Source organism: Hyalella azteca, unplaced genomic scaffold (genome assembly GCF_000764305.2).
Source record: "Hyalella azteca isolate HAZT.00-mixed unplaced genomic scaffold, Hazt_2.0.2 contig3406, whole genome shotgun sequence".
Lineage (NCBI taxonomy): Eukaryota > Metazoa > Arthropoda > Malacostraca > Amphipoda > Hyalellidae > Hyalella > Hyalella azteca.
In genome coordinates, this window is record NW_025933656.1 from 227,639 (window position 1) to 248,368 (window position 20,730).

The 20,730-nt window shown below is 37.1% G+C and overlaps 2 protein-coding genes across 3 annotated transcripts in view; one reads left to right on the forward strand and one right to left on the reverse strand.

The window, feature by feature from the left end:
- Positions 1-1,067, reverse strand: part of LOC108677496 (inositol polyphosphate 5-phosphatase OCRL) — a 19,108-nt gene extending 18,041 nt beyond the window's left edge. For both annotated transcript variants that reach the window (XM_047879607.1, XM_018165720.2), the window contains exon 1: positions 859-1,067. The gene's annotated coding sequence lies outside the window, so the exon portion shown is untranslated. The remainder of the gene's footprint in view (positions 1-858) is intronic.
- A 9,626-nt stretch (positions 1,068-10,693) lies between these two features.
- Positions 10,694-17,806, forward strand: LOC108677502. Its single transcript, XM_018165726.2, has 7 exons — positions 10,694-10,927; positions 11,507-11,602; positions 13,138-13,200; positions 13,931-14,338; positions 14,615-14,703; positions 15,211-15,388; positions 16,196-17,806. Exons 1-7 carry the CDS (start codon positions 10,733-10,735, stop codon positions 16,442-16,444), a joined length of 1,278 nt encoding a protein of 425 aa, XP_018021215.1. The 5' UTR covers positions 10,694-10,732; the 3' UTR covers positions 16,445-17,806.
- Positions 17,807-20,730: the final 2,924 nt, after the last annotated feature.

Here is a 20,730-nt window from a genome sequence, read left to right on the forward strand (position 1 = left end):
ATTTTACAACAAATCTGAGGTACTGTACAATTGAAACAGTTTGTCCACTTTTGATCCTCCTTTTCATTTATAGTCAGTCACCTGGCACTTGGCAGAGCACTGTATCTAAGGAAAGCATTCCACCTTGGGTGGAAAGCTTTTTTATAAGTGAACTTCCATTTCTAGAATTCCACCCTATGTGATTCTGAAAAATCTCTCAATTTATCAATGTATTTATATTTACGTTAATTTAACGTAAATATTGGCATTTGGCGTACAGCGATGGCAGTGGTACCATTGGAAAGAGCAGAATTCCAGCTTTCAGATGAGTACAAAAACCGAAAAACGCCAAAATTGAAAATTTTAGGGAGGTCAGTCCCCTTAATGTGTCGGAATATACCGCGTTTACCCTACTAAGTTCCTAGTCTACTAAATTGTTTATAGTAATAGTAAGTAGGAGTATAGGACTCAAAAATGTACTTGAGGAAGGGCAACAAAAATTGTCAATAAATGTTCTCTTTTGCCACTACCTATTCCTATTTACCTACAGTAGTAACAGTACCTAGTGGCTATTGCCTAGTCCTAATGTAGGTACATCAATTCAAGATTTAACATCTATAAAAGTGCACTACAGGGCACAGGCTGATTATAATATATAGCAAAATAATCTTTTATACTATTATATAATAATATTTCTCTTATTCTCACTTGCCTAACTTAACGGTTGCCCCTTGCCAGTTGGGCAGCCCGGCAGTTTCTAAGCTCCACTTCAACAAGAAAGAATACAAATACATTTGTAATTAAATAACGAATCACTTTGAAGGTTATAGATCCAAATTTCGAAAATAATGGGGCTCAGGAGCAAGGCCCAAAACTAACCTTGCCCAAACGCGACAAAAGCCATTCAATGTCGGAGAGACTGAGATGTATAATGTAGAAAATTCGGTAATGGATCAGCTGCTTGTGTAAACATTAAGATCCTGATAACGGTTCTACTTCAATAATGATACTAAGTAAGAGATGCGATAATTGGAAGATGAAAGTTTAACACTGGCTGGTGTTTCAAGTTCCGATACGAAGAAACAATAAAAACAATCGCAAAATTGAAGTTTATGATTTCAGCTTAACATTATAACTGATTTTGCATAGAAAAAAATACGATTAATCAATAAATTTTATTATTTGAATGCAATTGAAATGCAGTAGAAATTCAGTTTATATGAATATATATGTTTGAAACAGAGCAGTTATTAGTAGTAGTTATTAGGAAATTTCAGAAAACATTATCAAGTCGATACGGACCGGCAGAAAAACAGTCCGGACTCCGGAGTCCGAACACATGATTAGAGCCTTAGAGGAGTACAAGCTTCGGTCGACTACGGACGTGTGTGTATGAACATTGAACAATCGACTAACTTTTTCGTTTTTGCTACTTTGCTAGAATCACATAGTAAGTATTTTGATATAAATTTCGGTCATTAGGATTCCATCTGTTATAGTATCATTTGCTGCAATATATTGAAATTCCCCCCTTCCCTTTTTTTTCTCGTTAATTTGTAGTGGCCCATGGCCATCAGGCCATAAGAAAAGTGAACATGTTGCATTGTTTTTTGTTGCATTGAGATTTAATTTCTTTTGATAGTATTTTTGAATACTATGCGTCTCTATACATAATTTAAATCACTTTTCCTGTTAAGTTTGTGTACTTACATACATTAAAATACAATTTTTCAAGTATGAATATTCATTTCCCCCCACTGTATATCTTAGCTAGTGGTCGAAATAACTAACTATAATTAAAATTTTGGGAAACTAACACCTACATATATTGGAAACTAACATACATTATAGGCATATACATTATAGTTATGTATAGGTTGTTACTGCTTGTTGTAAAGATTGCTACTGTTTACCTTAAATTAATTTAAACCCTTGATTCTTCAGAAACGAGCCCACAGGAGTTTTGTTTTTGTTTTTGTAAAGTATAAACTCACACTTTGCTAGACCAACTTGGTCAAAATAAGCTCCAGGCTGTGCTGCCCAGGCTGGACCTTCCGTCGAGTCCACAATCTCATGTGAGGCACTGTGCAGGGCATGTTAGTAGTCATTAACCTGGGATGAAATATGTATATATCACTCAAATAAATCTTGCAATATTTATCATTGATATTACAATCAAACAGCTCCAGTCTCTTAACATGGCTGCTCTCTGCAATGTCTTATCTCTGTCTTTTTGCTCACAGTTGCGCAAATCCTGAGCAATATTCTGTCAGCCTTGGACGAGTCGCCAGAGCTCCCACAGCTCTAAAAGAAGAAGAAGAGTCAGCTGTGAGTCTCATTTGCATAGAGGAGACACTCCTGAGGTGAGTATACATTGCATTTGTTTGTAGCAAGTTGGAGTATGGCTTCAGTGTCCTTGGAGAGCTCCCATCTACATGTATGAAGCTCCTTAATGGAATACAAAACAGTGCACTGCGCCTAATCCTCGGCGCCCATTGCACCTCTCCAATTATGTCACTGGTGACAGAATGTTTTTTACCTTCTCTTTGTCTTTGCTTTCCCTTTCTAGTCATGAGATGGACCCTATGATATTTATACTTGCCTGAGCAGAGCTTATTGACTTGTCTGCTGGGGCTTTCCCAGGGTGGTGCTCCTATCAATCAACTGCCATTTGCAGCACAGGCGCAATCTTTGTTTAATGATCATGGAATCTCGCTTCCACAAAGAGTGGGCACCCCTGCCTTCTCTCCCATCCCACCAAGCATCTTCCTGTTTGGGAACATTTGTCTGGACCCAGGAGCAGGGCTCTCTGTTTCTCTTCATCCTGGCTCTTCCTCTGCTCTACTAGCTCATAGACTAGAATTTACTTACCCTGATCATTTTCAGATCTACACAGACGGTTCACGCTCAGCTGAGGGCTCAGTTTCAGCTGGTGTATATGTTCCCTCACTGGCAACGGGGTGGCTACTGTCACCAACCCACACCATAATCGGTGCAGAGTTGTTTGCCATCTACAAGGCACTGGAATTAGTCCTAAGTTGTGGAGATCTTCAGAGCTGCCCAGTGGTTATATTTACAGACTCAAAATCCTCCTTGTACCTTATCAGGAACACTCGGCACCCTACTTATGCTTCAATAGTCTTTAGAATTCACATGCTGCTTTTACAGAAAGGTCTAACTTCAGTGCCCCTCTGCTGGGTTAAGAGCCACAGTGGAGTGAGAGGCAATGAGATTGCTGACCCGGGTTGCTAACCTTTCTCATAGCGCTGACAGATCTTCTCGTTCTATCATGTGCTTTGAGGAGTTAATGTGCCAATTGAAACAATCATTCCTCGCCCAATGGAGGGAACACTGGAGCAGACGGGTTGCAGAGACTTGCAGTGGCCATTTTCGACTAATTCTTGAAAACCCTGTTGAACACATTGACTACAGCTGCCTCAGTCAGAGAATGCAGTGTGCAGTGGCCTGTTTGCGCCTTGGCCACGCGGGCGTTGGTGCACACCGGGCGCGCTTTGGGATGGCACAGGACTCAATCTGCTCTGTTTGTCACCAGGAGGACACCATCACCTAGAGCAGCCTTTACCACTGCATTGGCCAGCAGTGGAGTCCCTTGGAACCTGAACACAGCCTTAGGAGCTGAGATTCCTGCAGTACAATGCCCTTATCTATCTATCACAATTTTTATCGCAGACTGGCATGGTGAATCTACTATGACGGAGAGCGATTTATGCATGTAAATATATAAAAACCTGTAACTTGCCAGAATATCTACCTTGCAACAGGATCATCTCCGGGCACAAGCAGCTTTTGGCTGTGAGGCTCACAGCAAGAGTGGACTGCATTGGTCCATAGTGTGTTGGAGGCAGCATCCTAGTCTAGCAGAGCTTTGAGTCTGCTGCTTTGCTTTCTCTTTCTGACAGAGAACAGGCTGGTGGGCGCATTTGTTGCCACAAGTCTTAACCCCAACTATAAAAAAAAATAGAGGAGACACTTACTCTCCTGAGGGGGAAACTACACAAGTGCTGGACTAGGTACTGAAAAACGACTGTTGCTATGACTCAGAAAGGAGCTTTTTTGAGTAACATTATGGTGGAACCACGACTTTGCCCTTGGCTTTGCCTGAAGTCCCACAAGCTAGAATGTGCATCTGCAAGAATTAGAATTGGGCATGCAGATGTCAGGAGCTATCTGCACAGGTTTAAAATGAGTGATTCTGATCAGTGCACCACCTGCAACACAACAGACACAGTTGTTCACTTTCTTCTGGACTGTCAGCGTCATGTGCAACCAAGACAGAAGCTACTCGGTAACTTGAGAAGCATCAATGTAGAACTTAACCTTTGTAATCTCCTGGGGGGAGGTGACTTTAGTGAAAAGGTATCACAGAAAATCTCTCAATTTATCAATGTATTTATTTTAAAGTCAGGTAGGCTAAGTGATCTTTAGATTAGCACCTTGCAATGCTGTATATATGCAAGCATGATAGAATTGTTAATGCATGGCAACTGCTGATATATGTTTCGATTTAGCAAGTAGATCATCTAGGTTTTTTTCAATATTATTATAATTATGCATATATTTCTATTTTTTTTTTTTGTTTAATGAAGGTTGTTATATTAGCAGCCCTTATTTATCTAAATTACATTAGCAGTAACTCATTTCATTTACTAATATATGTTCCCTGTAAACTTCTACCCAATACTGTACTGAGCTTACATCAGCCAACCTCACAAGATGGCAGCAATTAATTTCATATACAAAGAAGCTGAAAACCACAAGCTATAAGCTCTCATGCCCGATGGTCATCCATCTGGCAGACCTGCGGCTTTAAGTCCACTCCAAGTGGACACCCTGCAAAGAAAAAGAAGAAGAAGAAGAAGAGTCTCGTTCAAACCTTGAAAGAGTGTGGTCGAGACTTAAACGCTTGACATGTGATGGTGTGACCAGGTTGTGGGAATACTTGACTGGATTTATTGGAAGGTCTCGTGAGATCAACCAAGCTAGTAGTCCAAATCAGCCGGCTCTTCTACTTCCCAGCATTACGAAACTACTTCATAATATATATATGTATAATATATATCTTGTCAGTAATGTCTTAACTTTCTTTTTGTAAATTTTGTTTCCTATTATGAAACTGAGGGGCTTGGCCCCATGTCAGCTTTGCCTGGCACAATGGGCAAACACAGAAAGAGAAAACAAAGCAAGTTGCCTCATCACCCTGGTAAGACGTAAGAGATGCCCTTCCAACCTTATTGATCAACAACCACCTTCACTCAACTCAGTCCTAATAGTCTAAGTCAGCCACATGAGTGTGAGCCACCTCTTCCAAAACTGCCTTTAATGAGCCAAAGCTCCCTCAAACTTCAACATAGTTCATCCATGCTTCCAAGTCCAAGCAGTGATAGCCAACCTGCCAGCTTAATTACTAATAGCCCTTTAAAGTCTGTTCCTAATGTACCTCAGGCTCAAGCCACAAACCATACTAATCATCCTACTTTTGAAGGATTTGAGAGTTCATTCCCATACAGTAACAAATCTGATGCAGACTCAGTTACCACTGCTGGACAAAAAACTGATGCAGATAAAGCTGAACAATTTCAACACCCTGCATCAGTTCAGAATCTTGTAATTTTGGTTGAACCTGTTGAAAAAGCTTGACAGTGGAGATAATCAAGCAACTCAGCCTGATGTGACACAATTCCTCTCAAATGACCTGGCTCTAAGTAAAGCTCTGGCTAACTTCCTCTTTGGAAAGACTGAAATTACTAGCATGTCCAAAAATACTGCCCAAAATTTATTGGTTCTTACAATGAAAAACACTGAAAATGTCTCATCCCACTTAGAAACAGAAAGTTTGGGGACATGGAAGATGGTAGGACATGGTAGACTCCCCGCAAATCACTCTACTTCAGTAGGAGTCATTGGCCCCTTAGGCAAGGGAGTCACTAATGAGGAGCTAATTCAAGCCCTGATCTATGAAAGACATCAAGGAGCCACTGCAGAAAGAATTTTCAAAGGACGGGAATGCATTATGACCTCCATGTTCAAAGTTACTTTTTCTTGCAGCACCTTGCCTCCATACGTAAATATTGGCTACCAGCTCTTTGAAGTCCATACATTTGTTGGCAAGCCCTGGCAATGTTTTAGGTGCCAGAGATTTGGCCGCAGTGCTCTGACGTGCAACAGCCCTCCTCGTTGTGAAGCATGTGGTGGTGCCCATGGAGTCAAGAACTCCAAAGCTGAGGCTCTTGCATCCTAGTGATCCTACTATGAAGATGTTCTAAATTCTCCTGCACCTTCACCTTACCCATCACACATTATTCTCCCACTGGCCATTGCACTAAGTGATGACAGCCCTTCAGTCCTGAACAGTCCCATCTGTCCATATAAATTGAACAGATCCCCTGAGACACTAAAGAAAACAGCCCCTGGATTGGACCAGGTCCACAATGAGCACCCCACACTCAAGCCCATGCTGTTGCCGGCGCATTTGCTGGTGAGGTCAACTCTAGGTGACCTTCTTCTGTCTCTCAGGCAACTAAATTTAGTAAACTATTAGCGCAGAGGCCATGAATAAATAACACAGACAGATAGATGTATGTTGGTGATCAGATTTACAAATTTAATAAAACCTGTGAGGAGAAGGAGGAACACCAACTTTTATCAATTGCAATGCTTTCTTAAATGATTCCTCATAATATATCCTAAATGGCACAGAATCTAATTTACATTCAAAGCCATGCATATTTTCTGAAAAAAGAATAAAAATATATTCTAAACATTTATTGGCTGGCCGCAGTTATATATTACATTATATATTACATACCGGTATATATTACATTTGGTAAAAAATGTATAGCCATTGATATAATCATTATACAAGATACCAAAATGAGTGAAACAAATCTGATTCCAAAATTCTTTTCATATCTCAAAATATTGAAGTTTGCTTGCACTCAGGTTTTTTTTTCTTCACAGTACTGTGACATTCAGATTGTGTTGGTCAAGGACATAAAATTATTGAAACAAAACAGTTTTCAATCGATAGATAAGAAAAAAACTACATTGGATACCATTTTGTTCCAATCACATAACTCAAGTACAACAGAAACAGATGGCTGCAAAACAAAATCACAAATATTGGCCGAAGTCACCCCGGCGGCCCAAATCACCCCAGTTGATGGTACTATAGTTCTCTCTACTAATTGACAGTCAAGATTCCCATTGTGTTATTAAACTTCTCTATTAGTCCAAGTTGGTCTTGGGAGGTTGAAAGCTGACTCCCATTTAATCACACAGTGTCAACAGAAGTGACCTAAAAGGAAGAGCTCACCCAAGATTTTCACCTAGCTGGATATTAGGGTGCCATAGCAGGTAGAATTTACAAAAGCAAAGATGAAGTATAGACAGCTATGTTTAAGGGAATTTTTGCATCACAGCCTCTACCTTCTGCCTCCTACCTGTATCATGGCCACCAATGCTTTAATGGGGAAGCATTTAAAGCCTTGGTAGTGCTTTAAAAGTCAAGGATTCAATCATAATGCCAGAGATTGCAGAGGCATCTCCCATTGTGTAGGTTTTAGGGGACCTCACATGCTCAAAATGTTGAAGACTGCCCTTCACCTGGGAGTCTAGCCCTAAAATGCTGTAACTGTGGTGGCTCACATACTAATAACTATCGGCAGAGCTGGGCAGCGCTGCTTGGAAATGTAGCAGCGCTACCGCTACATGCTCTAAATGTAGCGGGCGCTACCGCTACACCCACTAGATTGTAACGGGCGCTACCGCTACTGCTACAGTAAAATGTAGCGCGCTACATTAGCCGCTACAATGGCCAAAATTATTGGAAATCTCTAAATATTTATTTTTCTGCTATTGGGATTTACTCATTAACATTTAATGATAATAAAACAATTTTAAAACATATCAATGCAACTTTATTGCAATTAACTTAACCAAACTAGTATGGGTTACCCCAGGGTTAGATACAGTAAATAAAAGTTACAGGTATTTTTATGTTTTAACTTCCCTACATGGATGTGAACTCTTTAATCTACCGATCTAAGAAATTATACACATATACATATAAAAATCAGTTTTTTGTATATATATGTGGATTATTTTTGAGACATCTGTAAAGGGAAGGTGAAACATAAAAATAACTGTGTAAAAATAACTGTAAGCAAACTGAAACTTGAAAAAATACCTGTAAGTGGTAACTGGTAACAACTTAACAAGTAACAACTAACATGTTGACACTAGTAACAGGCTGAGGTTGACAACATTACACCAAAATCTTTCATACAGTTGTAGTCTGTAATTTATATTATGTACCTATGTATCATGCTGGTTTTTAAATAATATTTAATACTATTAAGGGGACCGGCTACCCTAAAAATTGGAAATTTTGTCTTTACCGTTTTCTTGACTCATTTTGTAGCTGCTGAAAAGGCGCGTCCAACGCAGTTTACCGCATGTCTGTGCATGCTATAATTTTTGCGTAAGATAATTTTAAATATATATATATGAACATTTTTTAGCAATATGTACCAAGATTTATTTTAATTAAATCTGTATATATAGATCATTACTCTCGTACAAAGTGTTTGCACTCGTTTGAAAGCTACAAACAAGACGCGTTCAATAAAGCTAGGGTAAATGCGGTATATTCCAACATCGTGGGTAATTCCGTCACCTCTCTAGTTTTTCCTTTATATTAAGCTTTGATTTAGTTCCATGTGTTCGTTGATGGTTGAAATGGTGATGTCATACATTTGTGCTTCAAACTACTGCCAAAACACTAGGTCTTGGCCATCTAGTGGGAAAATATTGAGATATAAAGAGAGACAATGCACGCTACCCAGTGAGATCATTGAAAAAATGTGTCAAATTTGACAGTTGACCTTGCTCTACCAAATAGTGAATAACTGTTTGTATAGGAAAAATATTATGGTTTGAGACATTTAAATACGTCTGTGAATATATTAGGAATCCTTTAAGTATATTTGTATTCACTGATTTCAATTGGTAAATGAATTAATAGATGATTAAGTTGAGAAATGGATTTAGACACATGAAAACTAATTCTGTCACAACTTGAATTGGACACACACAGATCGTTCCAAGCTGTGTACAAAAATTACTACATGTAGCGCGCTACTGCCCACCTCTGACTATCGGGTTGCCCTCAAATTAGATTTGAAGTAGTACCGTCAAACGGGGTGATAAGGGATGGGCACGATAAATTGGGACAGGTGTCCCACATTTTGTAGAAGTGTAGCAGCTGAACTAATCAAAATATTGCAAAACTAAAAATAGTGATGTTGAGTTCAACATTTTTACTATTTATATAGCACAAAGTTAGTAAAGAAATCATACATTTACTAACTCTAAAAAATCCCTGAAAAGTGGAAAAGCACCTCTGCTAAGGTCCAAGCAAAAAAAAAATATTTGTCATATTAAAAAATTTTAGTTACATAAAAGTTGCACACATGTGTAGGCTTGAAAATGTGATTGACAAAATTTACATGTCACATTCACCCCAAGAAATGGCAGCCATTTCCGCAGGACGAGGTAATTAGGGACATCCCCTGGGGTAATAAAGGACACCCCTAAAAACGCATCTACAGCAGAACCTTGATAAGCAAAGGCTTTAGTTGACAAAAAAAATCAGAAACAACAAAAAATTTTGATAACATTTACCTTGCTCAGAAAAAAAAATTCACTTAATGAAAAATTAATGCATCATTAGTCATAACAAAATTGTGCATAGAATGTCATGGATAGAATTGTGCACTGGGCAACATAGAATGAAAAGTAATTAACCTAATTTATGATTTATTTCTCCAAAAATTATAATGGTTGTCACTAAAATATTCCTTTCTATTTCAGGTATATTTTTACAATTTTTTTGTTACAGTGTATTCACTTGACTCCATTAAAATGATGAGAAATTACAAGCTGTCTTGTAAGCCCACAGATACAGAGAAAATGCTATATGGCTGCTGAAATGAAACTTGCAGTGGACAAGGTCATTGTAAATGCTCAATGGATACAGTAATATCACATCAATAATCCAGTAATGTATGGATATGGTAATATCATATCAAGAAAGGAAAAACAAGTAATAAATAGAAATGTCATTTATTCTACATCTATACCATCTACAAAGGAAGAGAAGGACTTCAGCGTACTGTTAGTAATGGATAAGTACATTCTGCATGATCCAAACATTTTGTAAATTAAGTTTTATTTCAAGTGTCCCTTATTACCCCATCCCCAGAGGTAATTCAGGAGGCTTTTACTTTGTGTCTGGAACCTTACCAATAGCATATGGAATTTTTTCAGAGATACCATGCAATAGCCCTTGCAAAGACCTTTGAAATAAGCGGTAACTTGTTTATGAAATATTTCATGGTGAGAAGTTATTAACAAAAAACGCTCCAAAACGTCCCTTATTACCCTGTTTGAAGGTAGTTCCTTAGTCTTTTAGCAGGACTAAATATGCTCTAAAAATGAACAAGAATCGGCTAAATTTCTGTGCAGGACCTGCAAAAGGAAGGATTTGGAGAATGGGGATTAACTCTGGCATGAAGTTGTAAATTATCAAGTATAATCCATCTGAAATGTTTGAGATGACCTTCTGCCAAATATTCTATTTCCTCAATAGAGCAACTGAACTATATGAACTGAAGACAAAAAAATTTTATTTCAGGTTAAAGTATTGGAGTTAAACTTGCTTGCAATGTATTAAATGAAAACATACACCATGGCATTTGGTCTTTTCCGGTTTAAAAATACATTGTTTAACAAAACAAATGTGGCCATCTATAGGCTCAAAATAAATAGCTCGTGCATCAGTTGCTCTGGAGACTATTTTCCTCTGCCATGCTATGCAGTATTGAGGACATCATCCACTGCAATCCCACAACAGATTACTAATGAAAAGGTAAATTTTTCTTTCTAGTTTAGAAGTGAAAGACAATGATCAAATAATTTAGATTTTCCACCTTGAGTTTATTGCTAGCTATTTGGAAATTTATTTCAAAGTTAATTAATAGTTAAAATTAGTTATTTTATACATTTGCATATATACCCTATTAAATAATGTTTCTTATACATTAATAATTAATGTCTTTTATATGGTTCTGTTATCAAATGTTATCAATTGTAGCTTTATATGTTTGATTAAAGAAAAGTATAAGTAATTGCTAATTTTTTGTCATTGACATTTCCCATTTTATTTGCTTTCAAGCTCAATTTTATAAACTTCATGTGCCTTATCTGTTGACCTTTAATACTATGATGGTTTTAAATTTGATTATATTCTGTAGGAAAACATATATTTGCTTTCAAATTACTCCAATAAGCCTCTCAATAGGGTTAGGTAAAATGCAGCTCACTCCAGACAATAGGAAGGAACATGCTCATTTCTGTGCCATATCTTCCATGAGCTGCATCTTGAAGACCTTATTAGAGATAATTAGGGCTTTTTTACTTGTAAATTACTAATTAACTAATTTTTCAGCACCATCAACACAGTTGCTCAACCTTGGAAGCTGTGATGACACAAGCACCAACTCTGGGACGGAAAAATCACAAGAATGATGCATTTGCTGTTTGTGTAAGTTTGTTTTAATGAAGTTGCCAATAATAAGTATAAAGCATTAGCTAACAATAATATGAGAATTATATTTAATCCAATAAACAGGGTTTAGACAAGATAAGGGAAACACCTGAGAAATGCACAAAATACTAAATTTAGTATGATGTAGGTCTAGCTTTTGTGGCAGGTACAGCCTCAGTTATCCTAGGTATTGATTCATACAAATTGTGAATTGTTTCAAGAGGAATCTTGACCCATTCTCCAGTTGAACCTCCCTTCAGCTCTCTTAAATACAATGGCAGTGGAATCAACTACTGACTTGCATTTGTAAAATTGATCATAAATGCTCAATAATATTAAAGTCTGGTGATAGTGGTGGCCAAATGAGATGCTCAACTCCATGAGAATTTTTCTCATGCAATTTTTTAACAATTTCAGCTGTATAGATTGGGGCATTATCAGCTTGAAATATGGCATTCCCTCTTGAAACAGTACTTGAACCACTGGATGAACTTGTTCCTCCAAAATTCCTATATAGTCACGGCTGTTCATTCATCTATGAAGAGAAATCATTGGTCCACCAGATTTCCAAGAAATCACCCCACAAAACTGTGAAACACCCCACATCATCACAGATCACCTACTGTGTTGTATGGTTGGTAGGAGGCAGTTGGGATTAAATGACTCTTTTGGCTGTCTGCAAACGTAAACTTAACCAGAGGTTGGAAATAGCGTAAACAATGATTTGTCAGAGGAAATTGCATTTTTCTATTGCTTACCAATTCTGGGGATTTACACCACTCTAGATGCTTTGAAGCATTTGTATTTGAAACCATAGGTTTTCCAATTGCAGCTCTTCCATAGAATACAGATCTGTGCAGCTCTTGGCGGACAATCTTTATGGAAGCTGGGTTTTGTAGTTGTCTATTGAGGTGTACAGTAATTTAAACAGCTGTGGTCTTTTGATTGTCCCTTACAATTTGATATAGGTACTGACGGTCTCTCTTAGACAACTTCAACTTTTAGTCTGACCTGTGCTTCGCTGAAGACGTTTTCTTTCTCTTTCAAAAGCTGACATTAATTTTAAGACAGTACCTCTAAAAATGTCAGGCATTCGGGTAGTTTCTGTCACACTAGCACCTGCAACACGTGCACCAACAATTTGGCCTTCTCGATAGTTAGAGAGGTTTGCCAGTTTATAGGTTAAAGGTTTGGTTATAGACAGGAAAATTTACTGAAAATATCTCTGCGAGGATAAAATATAAATTAGCAGCAACAATAAAACATAAAAATGTCACGTTTTCATTGTTTATAACACATTGAAAAATTATGATATCAAAACTTAGTACTACGTTTCAGTTCCTTATTTTGTCCAACCCATGTACCATATGTATCTCGTCTATTATTTACCTAAAATTATATTTGAGTCATGATATGTAATAAAATCTGTACAATGATATACAATGTCTATCGTCATTTTATAAGCCTGTAAAATTCTGAATGCCCTGAAATGGGAATTTTCCAAAGAATTGATTCTGGTATTTTCTATGCAGGTCAATCTCTCAGAAATATTGCACCAGGATCCACTTGCCATCCTGCTCAACTCAGGGCTACTGGTAAGCTGAGCAATTCCTGTCCTCAACTTGATTCTGTTTATCTATGTTGCATTTCTACCCAAGTATGGTATCATAGATACAAAACTCAACATCTCAATAATTTTATTCAGTCTGTCTATGATATGTAAGCATCCATCCAAGTGTTGTAGATAAAATCCTCAACGTCTCAGAATTTTTTTTAGTTCGTTGATGATATACTATTCTATCCAAGTATCATTATTGTTAGATATAGGCTTGCATTTGCAGTTTTACTTCCTTACTCATTGAACTTCAGCCATCAATTAATTTCACTAACATGAAAAAAGAGATTCAAACACATGGAAATTCAACTTTGATTTGATGAAATTCTTCTTTACCAAAATACAAACTGCTGAAAATAATTTAATTTTGTGTCTGCTTGGCCAAGTTTTCCATTGCCCTGTTTGGTATACTGCTTATGTAGTACCTATTGAATAGATCCCTGAACAACCAAGAACCCTGACTAAATAGGTTTGTAAAAGTGTGCTTATTATGTGTCCATTTCTATTTACCTTCTTATCATGTGAATTTAACTTAGAGCTTCTGGTATCTTGTTATATTTAAATTCTATTTTTTAGTGAGGCTCTGAAATTTTCGTACTTTTATTTTAAAAATGTCACTCACATATATATTGTATACATTTCTTAGATTGCTTATGAGTTGACCAAGCTTCCATAAATTTTTCACATTGTCTATATTTTGTTTCTTTCAGGCAAATAATGTCAAATGCAACTCATCAACCAAGGTCCATCATAAAGAGGAATCTAAGTATAACCAGAAGACAGCCGCAGATTTGAGGACCTCTTCCTGTGCATCACTCCCTTATAGTCTCCATTCTTATAACTTTCAATGCCTGGAGGATACATTTATTATGTCTCAAAACCCTGAATATCCTCATATTTTACAGCAAGGCAACTTGACAACACAATGGAACAAAAGCTATAAGGAAATAAGTATTATTTGCTCAGCTGACTCTGGAATGAAGCTGGCTGGCTCTTCATTACCAAGCCCCAACTCCCGCGATGACTGCATTCCTAATAAAAATGATGCCGGCACCAACCCTCTTGGCCTCCCCACGCCAGATAAACTCAAGCATGTCCATGATGTCCTTGTGTCTTCTGTGAGTCCCTGCTGATACTCTTTTTATATTTTTCATAGAAGTAAAATTAGAAATTTTTTAGTGCCTATGTGGAATGGATCTAATAAGCTATACATGTATGTTTATATTTTTGACTTTTTTGTGTAAGTTAAAATTTTATTTCAGGAATATAAAAGGAGCCACAATAATTTAATTTTATGATTCAAATATTCATGTTAGAATCATCTAATAATTATGTTATAATTATGTTATTATTATGTAATAATTATGTTATTAATTATTCCTCTTCTCTTGCAGCTGAAAAAGTTTTTTGCACAAACCCCTAATTATACCATCTTTGATAAGGATGTTATTTTTGAGAACCGCTTCAGAGGAACTGTAACCAAGTAAGTTCTTAGACTCCGGTAGTAATGCCAAAATCTGGTTCTATAGTTGCTTCAGTAATGCATTGATGTAATGTGTTACCAGTTATATTTTTGATATGACTAGCAAATTACTTGATTCATATTTACTGAAATTTTATGCTGCTCCATCAATGACAGCATTAATTCTAAAGGAATCTCACCTCATCCGCGGATCTTTAATGTTAATTTTTCTACTCAATAATCAAACTCATAAGCTCATTAGGCTTTTCAGAAGTTTTAATAGTTCAATGTTCACTATCCATATCATGCAGTAAAAACTAATGTCGGTATGTTATAGGTTCATGTTGATTGTACATGTGACTATTCTCCTGTACTTACATAATGATAATTTTCTGAAATGTTTATAGTATAAAAAACAGTTCTGTATTGGTTGAAAAGCTAATCTGTGAAATGAAATTGATTTGTTCTCACGATAACTAATAGCAATAATTTTTGTCAATATTTTATACTGTGAATTATATTTTTCAGAGGATTGTTCTTGTATGTGACACAAATGTACATACTGAACACCATTGGCCACATGAAGCACGCCTACGTTCATATGGACATCATCAAGACTACCATACATCCGGAGGATGGCACTGTCAAAGTTCGCTGGCGGATCAAGGGTATTAAGTCTCGACAAGCTTTTATCGGATTTTGGAAGGTATATATATATATATATAATACTACTTATGAACTGTAAATTACTGAATGGTCACAAAAGTATGTAGGGAGTGAATGTTTGAACCGTTTCTGCTGAAGCAACTAGTTCAAATAGCATTGCTGCCTTGTAAAATAACACCCGCCAGTGTCATTTTATATCAAAGTGTCATTACTCATTAATATCAATTGAACAAATATTCCTTCATCATTTCTAATTGAGAATTCATGCCTGGTAAGAATTAAACCCATGCACCCCATGTATATACAATTATACCCACAATATTGTGCCAGCGAGTTCTATTTATTACCGAGTTCTTAGAATAAAAACAATAGGCAGATCTCGCATATTGTAGTAATTTTCCACATTGTTAAACTGAGCATTGATATTTGACGGTTGCAGTTTGATTTTACTGAGGATGAGCATTTACATTAACATTCAATTTAATTTGATTCTCATAATTGTTCATTTGAAGTTTGTACTAGAAATATTTGAAGCGCAAAATGCTGTTGTAATATGAGTGCTTGGGTTATACATTCTGTTGGTCATTGAACTATTGAATAATGTTTAATGGGTGGCATGTTTGCATTATATTTCATACAATTTCATTCGTTTTAAAAATATTTTATGTCAATTGAGGTCGACTTTGCATATTGTAATGAAGCAGTAATTCTTTTTTAAGAGCTTTTTTCTTTAATAAAACTACCTGCCGTGTTGGTTTTGATAATATTCGCAGACTGTGTAACGCCTGTTGTAGTTAGTCCTTTTTTTAATGTAATGTATTGGGCTAAGCAATCTCTTTTGTATCAGGCTCGTAAGTGGAGCATATCTGACGTAAAGCAAGACGACATGTTTAACTGGTACGACGGCTTCTCGACGTTCCACGTGAACAGTGAAGGTCTCATTTACCGCCACGTCGCCGACAACATGATGCCTGATGAGGAGAAGCTGAGCAGCAGGCCGGGCACCATAGCCAAGCTAGCCGTGGCAATAGGGCTCTGGCCCAGGCCTGTTGCTGGCCATAGCAGCGTCATACAAGAGATGCCCTCACTCTTTTAGACGATTTGAATGCAAATATGAATTTTCTAACTATACCCTTGCTGATTTTGTTGAACTATAGACAGTGGTTTTTCTGGGAACGCTACTTTGATTCCTTGTGGTTAATTCACTTCCCTTCTATTAAGATAGTTTCATGCGGTCATGTCTTCGAAACAGAAATACGGAAGAAACGCTTGATCTTGCTCTCTTTAGGTGATGATTCAATTAGTGAAGATTTTTATTTGCAGAACCTGTCTTAGCTTAGAATCTCAACCACTCTTCTGAATGCAACTATTTACATTATGGCTGCTGCTTGCTCCCCATTTATTCCAAACTACCATAGTTTATATGCATATAGAGCTACTTATGTATAGAGTATACAGAGCTACTTAATAATATCGCAGATAGCATTGAGACCAAGCAAATCCCTACTCTCGTAAATGAAAGACCTCTCCAAGCTACGCATGGCACGCAATTCATCAGGCATTCACATCAATTCAGCGTGAGTTTGAGCACAGTCAGGTTGAGGTAAACGTACATTTGTAGCAGAAAGAAAGTTCTACCTCGTGATGTTGGTTCATCGTCTGGTAAAAATTGGCCTTTGCAAGCATATCATATCTTATCTTTTTTATCCTCTCCTAAAGTCTGGAGCAAACATTTTGTTATGAGATTGTGTTTAATTCTGTAATATTACTCACTTTGATGTTTCTACTTGACAGTCCATTTTGGACTAGGTTAGATGATGGCCTTTATTGAAAATTTCTGTACATATTTTCTTTACTGTCTGAATTTCTTTATAAAATGTCCAGTATGAGATTTCTGCTACGAACCACTTCCCTAGAAGAGCTAGTATTTTTTATTCAAGTTATCATTGCAATTTATTCTAATCGTGTACGACATTGTGTTGATAATCATCACCGAAGACGAACAGCAACTAAAACTGTCAACAAAATTTAGGATTTTCTAAAAATAAATCTATTGAATCATGTGAAGCAAACGGCCTGAGTGTGGTGAAGAAGTCTTCTCACCGTAGCAGCATTTGACTTCAAAACCTCGTTTCATCCCATACAATTAACTAATCATGTAAGTTGAAACATTCGACGCACATCAGCGGCATGAAGATAGCACCTGCCCCGGATCATTTTTATTTCCGCTACGAACTGCTTACATCATGGTTTTTCTCTAACCCCAAGGAACTGCCCTCAGGCGCATTATGTGGACGATATTATAGAAATAAATACTCTGTTGCAGGCTGGTGCCGTCACTGAAAAACCGAAATGATCTCTCCTGTGTAGCGTGACTTTCGATCTCTAAGAGATATCACGGAATCGCTCGCCGGACTTCGAAACCATATTGTACAGAAAAAATGAATATATCAAACCAGATGCGTTTTCCTTGACATTCTAATACATACGTCACTACCTAGCGACATAAATACTGCAGTCCATCCACAAATTCTGAATTAGCTAAGATTTAGGCTTGCACAACTAGGAATTTTCCCGCGATCAATCGTTTAAAGTGAGAAGATGACAGCGTTGCTCTCACCCCGGCAGGCACAACAGCAGGGAATGTCACAGGGCAGCGTGATGAACTGCACTCTCTTTCTGATAGTAATAAACACATCACCGCCAGCCTACGCCTCCCCCACCCGAGCGCGCTATCCCCGAGATACGTGAATGCCTTCATGATCTATGCATCTTCTTTACCTGTCGGTCATTCTCGTGCAGAAAACAGGCAGCCATTAATTGCCCCTACATGTGCACAAAATTTCCTGATACGTACATCATCGGTATAATGAGACTGAGATACTCCTCGGAGCCCCTTCATGTTTTTGTTTTCTAGTTTTGGCTAGCTTCACCGCGCAGCCCCTTCATATTTTTGTGTTCTGGCTTTTAACTCCTCTGAGATGACTTCACAATTTTTATCTACCCCATAAATGTAGTATAGGTCCTAAGAATTTCCAATACTAAATACCCTATCAATCGAGTAAATAATCTCCGGATGCATGCGACGACTGACATGACAAGAGTCTTTTGGGGTGCAGGTAAATACCAGCGCGGCGGTAGGCGCTGCTCCGTCGACGATATATTGTAAAAACGAAGGCTAAAAGTATAAGAAAATAAACTGAGATGCACTGGAGAAAGTGTAGAAGATTGTACCTCTGGGGAGAAATGCCTGTCTAAGCACTAGAACTGATACTACTAATTGTTATCACCGGTGTCGCAGTTCATTTACATTGCAAATCGGTAGTCTAACAGTATTGTAGGTAAATTTACAGTTGATTTATTTTATTCAACTATGCGGTCGTTTGTGCGTTTTCCCGAAAATTTAACAGAAGAGTATAGTTCATTCAGACGTATCAATGAACTTGACTATACGAAAACTGGAGCGAAATTTCGGATCCAAACATACGACGTATAGTATAGTATCTTCGGCATTAAAGAATAGGCCTGTCGCCGATACTTGTACTTTTCTTGACCAGACTGGCCTTTTGATCAGATCTTTTCAACGGACGATAGATTTAAAATCGCTTCTAGATATCAGTTGTTCCGTAGGGGTACGAGGCATTTTAAGACTAAACATTTGCTCCTGCATGGCCTTGTCTAATCAATAATAATTAATAATGAACGTAATTTTTTTGTTATGCTTATGATCAATGTCAACAATAATCTTTGGATACCTGTCTAGATTAATTAAATATATCTATTAGTAATTAAAATGCGGAGTAAATTTAGGTTGTAAAAGTGACACTGTATTACACACAGTGGAAAGATTTCTTATTTAAAGATTGCGTAAAAGTGGAATGATTGCTTATTTATTACGCCTAAGACTGCATTACATTTACTTATTCGGAGTTATTCCCTTTCCTTACTTATAAATCGACAATTCCATGTCGCACGTTACAAGTCTCAACGATAATCGTTTTTTTTTGGTGACGTAAATCAGTCGGAGCATGATTGAACTAATTAATTCGTCCATGATTAATTAATTCAACCATTAGTCGGAGTGGGGCAGCGATTGCTGTTCTCGGATGTTCGAATCCACAACGCAATTAATTATGACAGGCTTGCATCACTTAAAGTCTTCATATTAACAAACAATTATAGGAAGAACTGCGGTTACATCTGGCTCTTTTCTACATTCTTTTTGGCACTTATATATATAAATGTTTCATCCACCTATCTGTGCTATACGCAAAGACGCTCACATAGCCTTTACAAATATGTTCCACAGCGTCAATATGTTCCATTTGATTTTTAATATTATTAAATATGAACTTGTTCAATTTACCTAGGGCTCATGACAAACCTTAGACTGATAAAAGAGATTTTCTTGCAGTTAATGATAAAATCGATGCTCAAATGTTTTTATTCGAACGTCGCGCTCTCGTTACGGCCATACTTTTTGCGCATGCGCAGTTCAGTCGATCGGAGAAGCTGGAGCTGTTAAGATGGCGACTAGTCAGTCATGATTTAGCCGTTGTCTGGTGATGAGTGCCGTGTCATTGTGCCGATGTTTTCGTGTGAGAAACTCTGCTCAAATGACGCTAATTAGAACATTGTTGTATTGAGAGAAATTTCGTTGCTAAATTGAGCTGGACCATAGGGGACACATCTTTATAGCATACAGAGACAAGCAATTTTCTCATTTCTCCCATTATGCAAGTGACAATTTTAATTCTTCGTTAATTATAGCCTTGTTTACGCACTTTTTACTATAGGTATTTTATTAAAATTTACGTACTTTCTTGATTAATTTTTTACAAATGAAGTAACGGTGGAAGAGTGAATTTATGCAAAGTCAAATGGGACACAAAATCTGGTAGCTTGTTTAACCCATTAGCCTAATGCCGAGATTTATTTCCTAAATTTTTATTTCTGTTTCCTGTGAAAATATCACTTGTGAATTGTGACAGTAATAAATGAAAAATATGTTGAAATATTTATTTATGTTGTATCGTATGTGAAAAACTGAAAATTATAGCTTGGTCCCATAATAATAATAATCCCATTACAACCGGACTAAATATTTCATAATGTAAATGTCTTGAGAAACCTCAATAACCTCATTTACTCAAGATTTAAACCAATTTCTTATGTATGATGAGTCAGGTATCCATGATACTTTACTGGTCTACTTATACCTAGGACTCAAAAATGAACTTGAGGGAGAGTCTAAAAAAACTCTCTGCTTTGCCACTATGGCTGGCAAACCAAAGCTTTTTTAGAATCAGTTCATTTTTAACTTCCTCTGCCTCATTTACCCAAAATTTAAATCAATTCCTTATGTATGATACTGCTGGTATC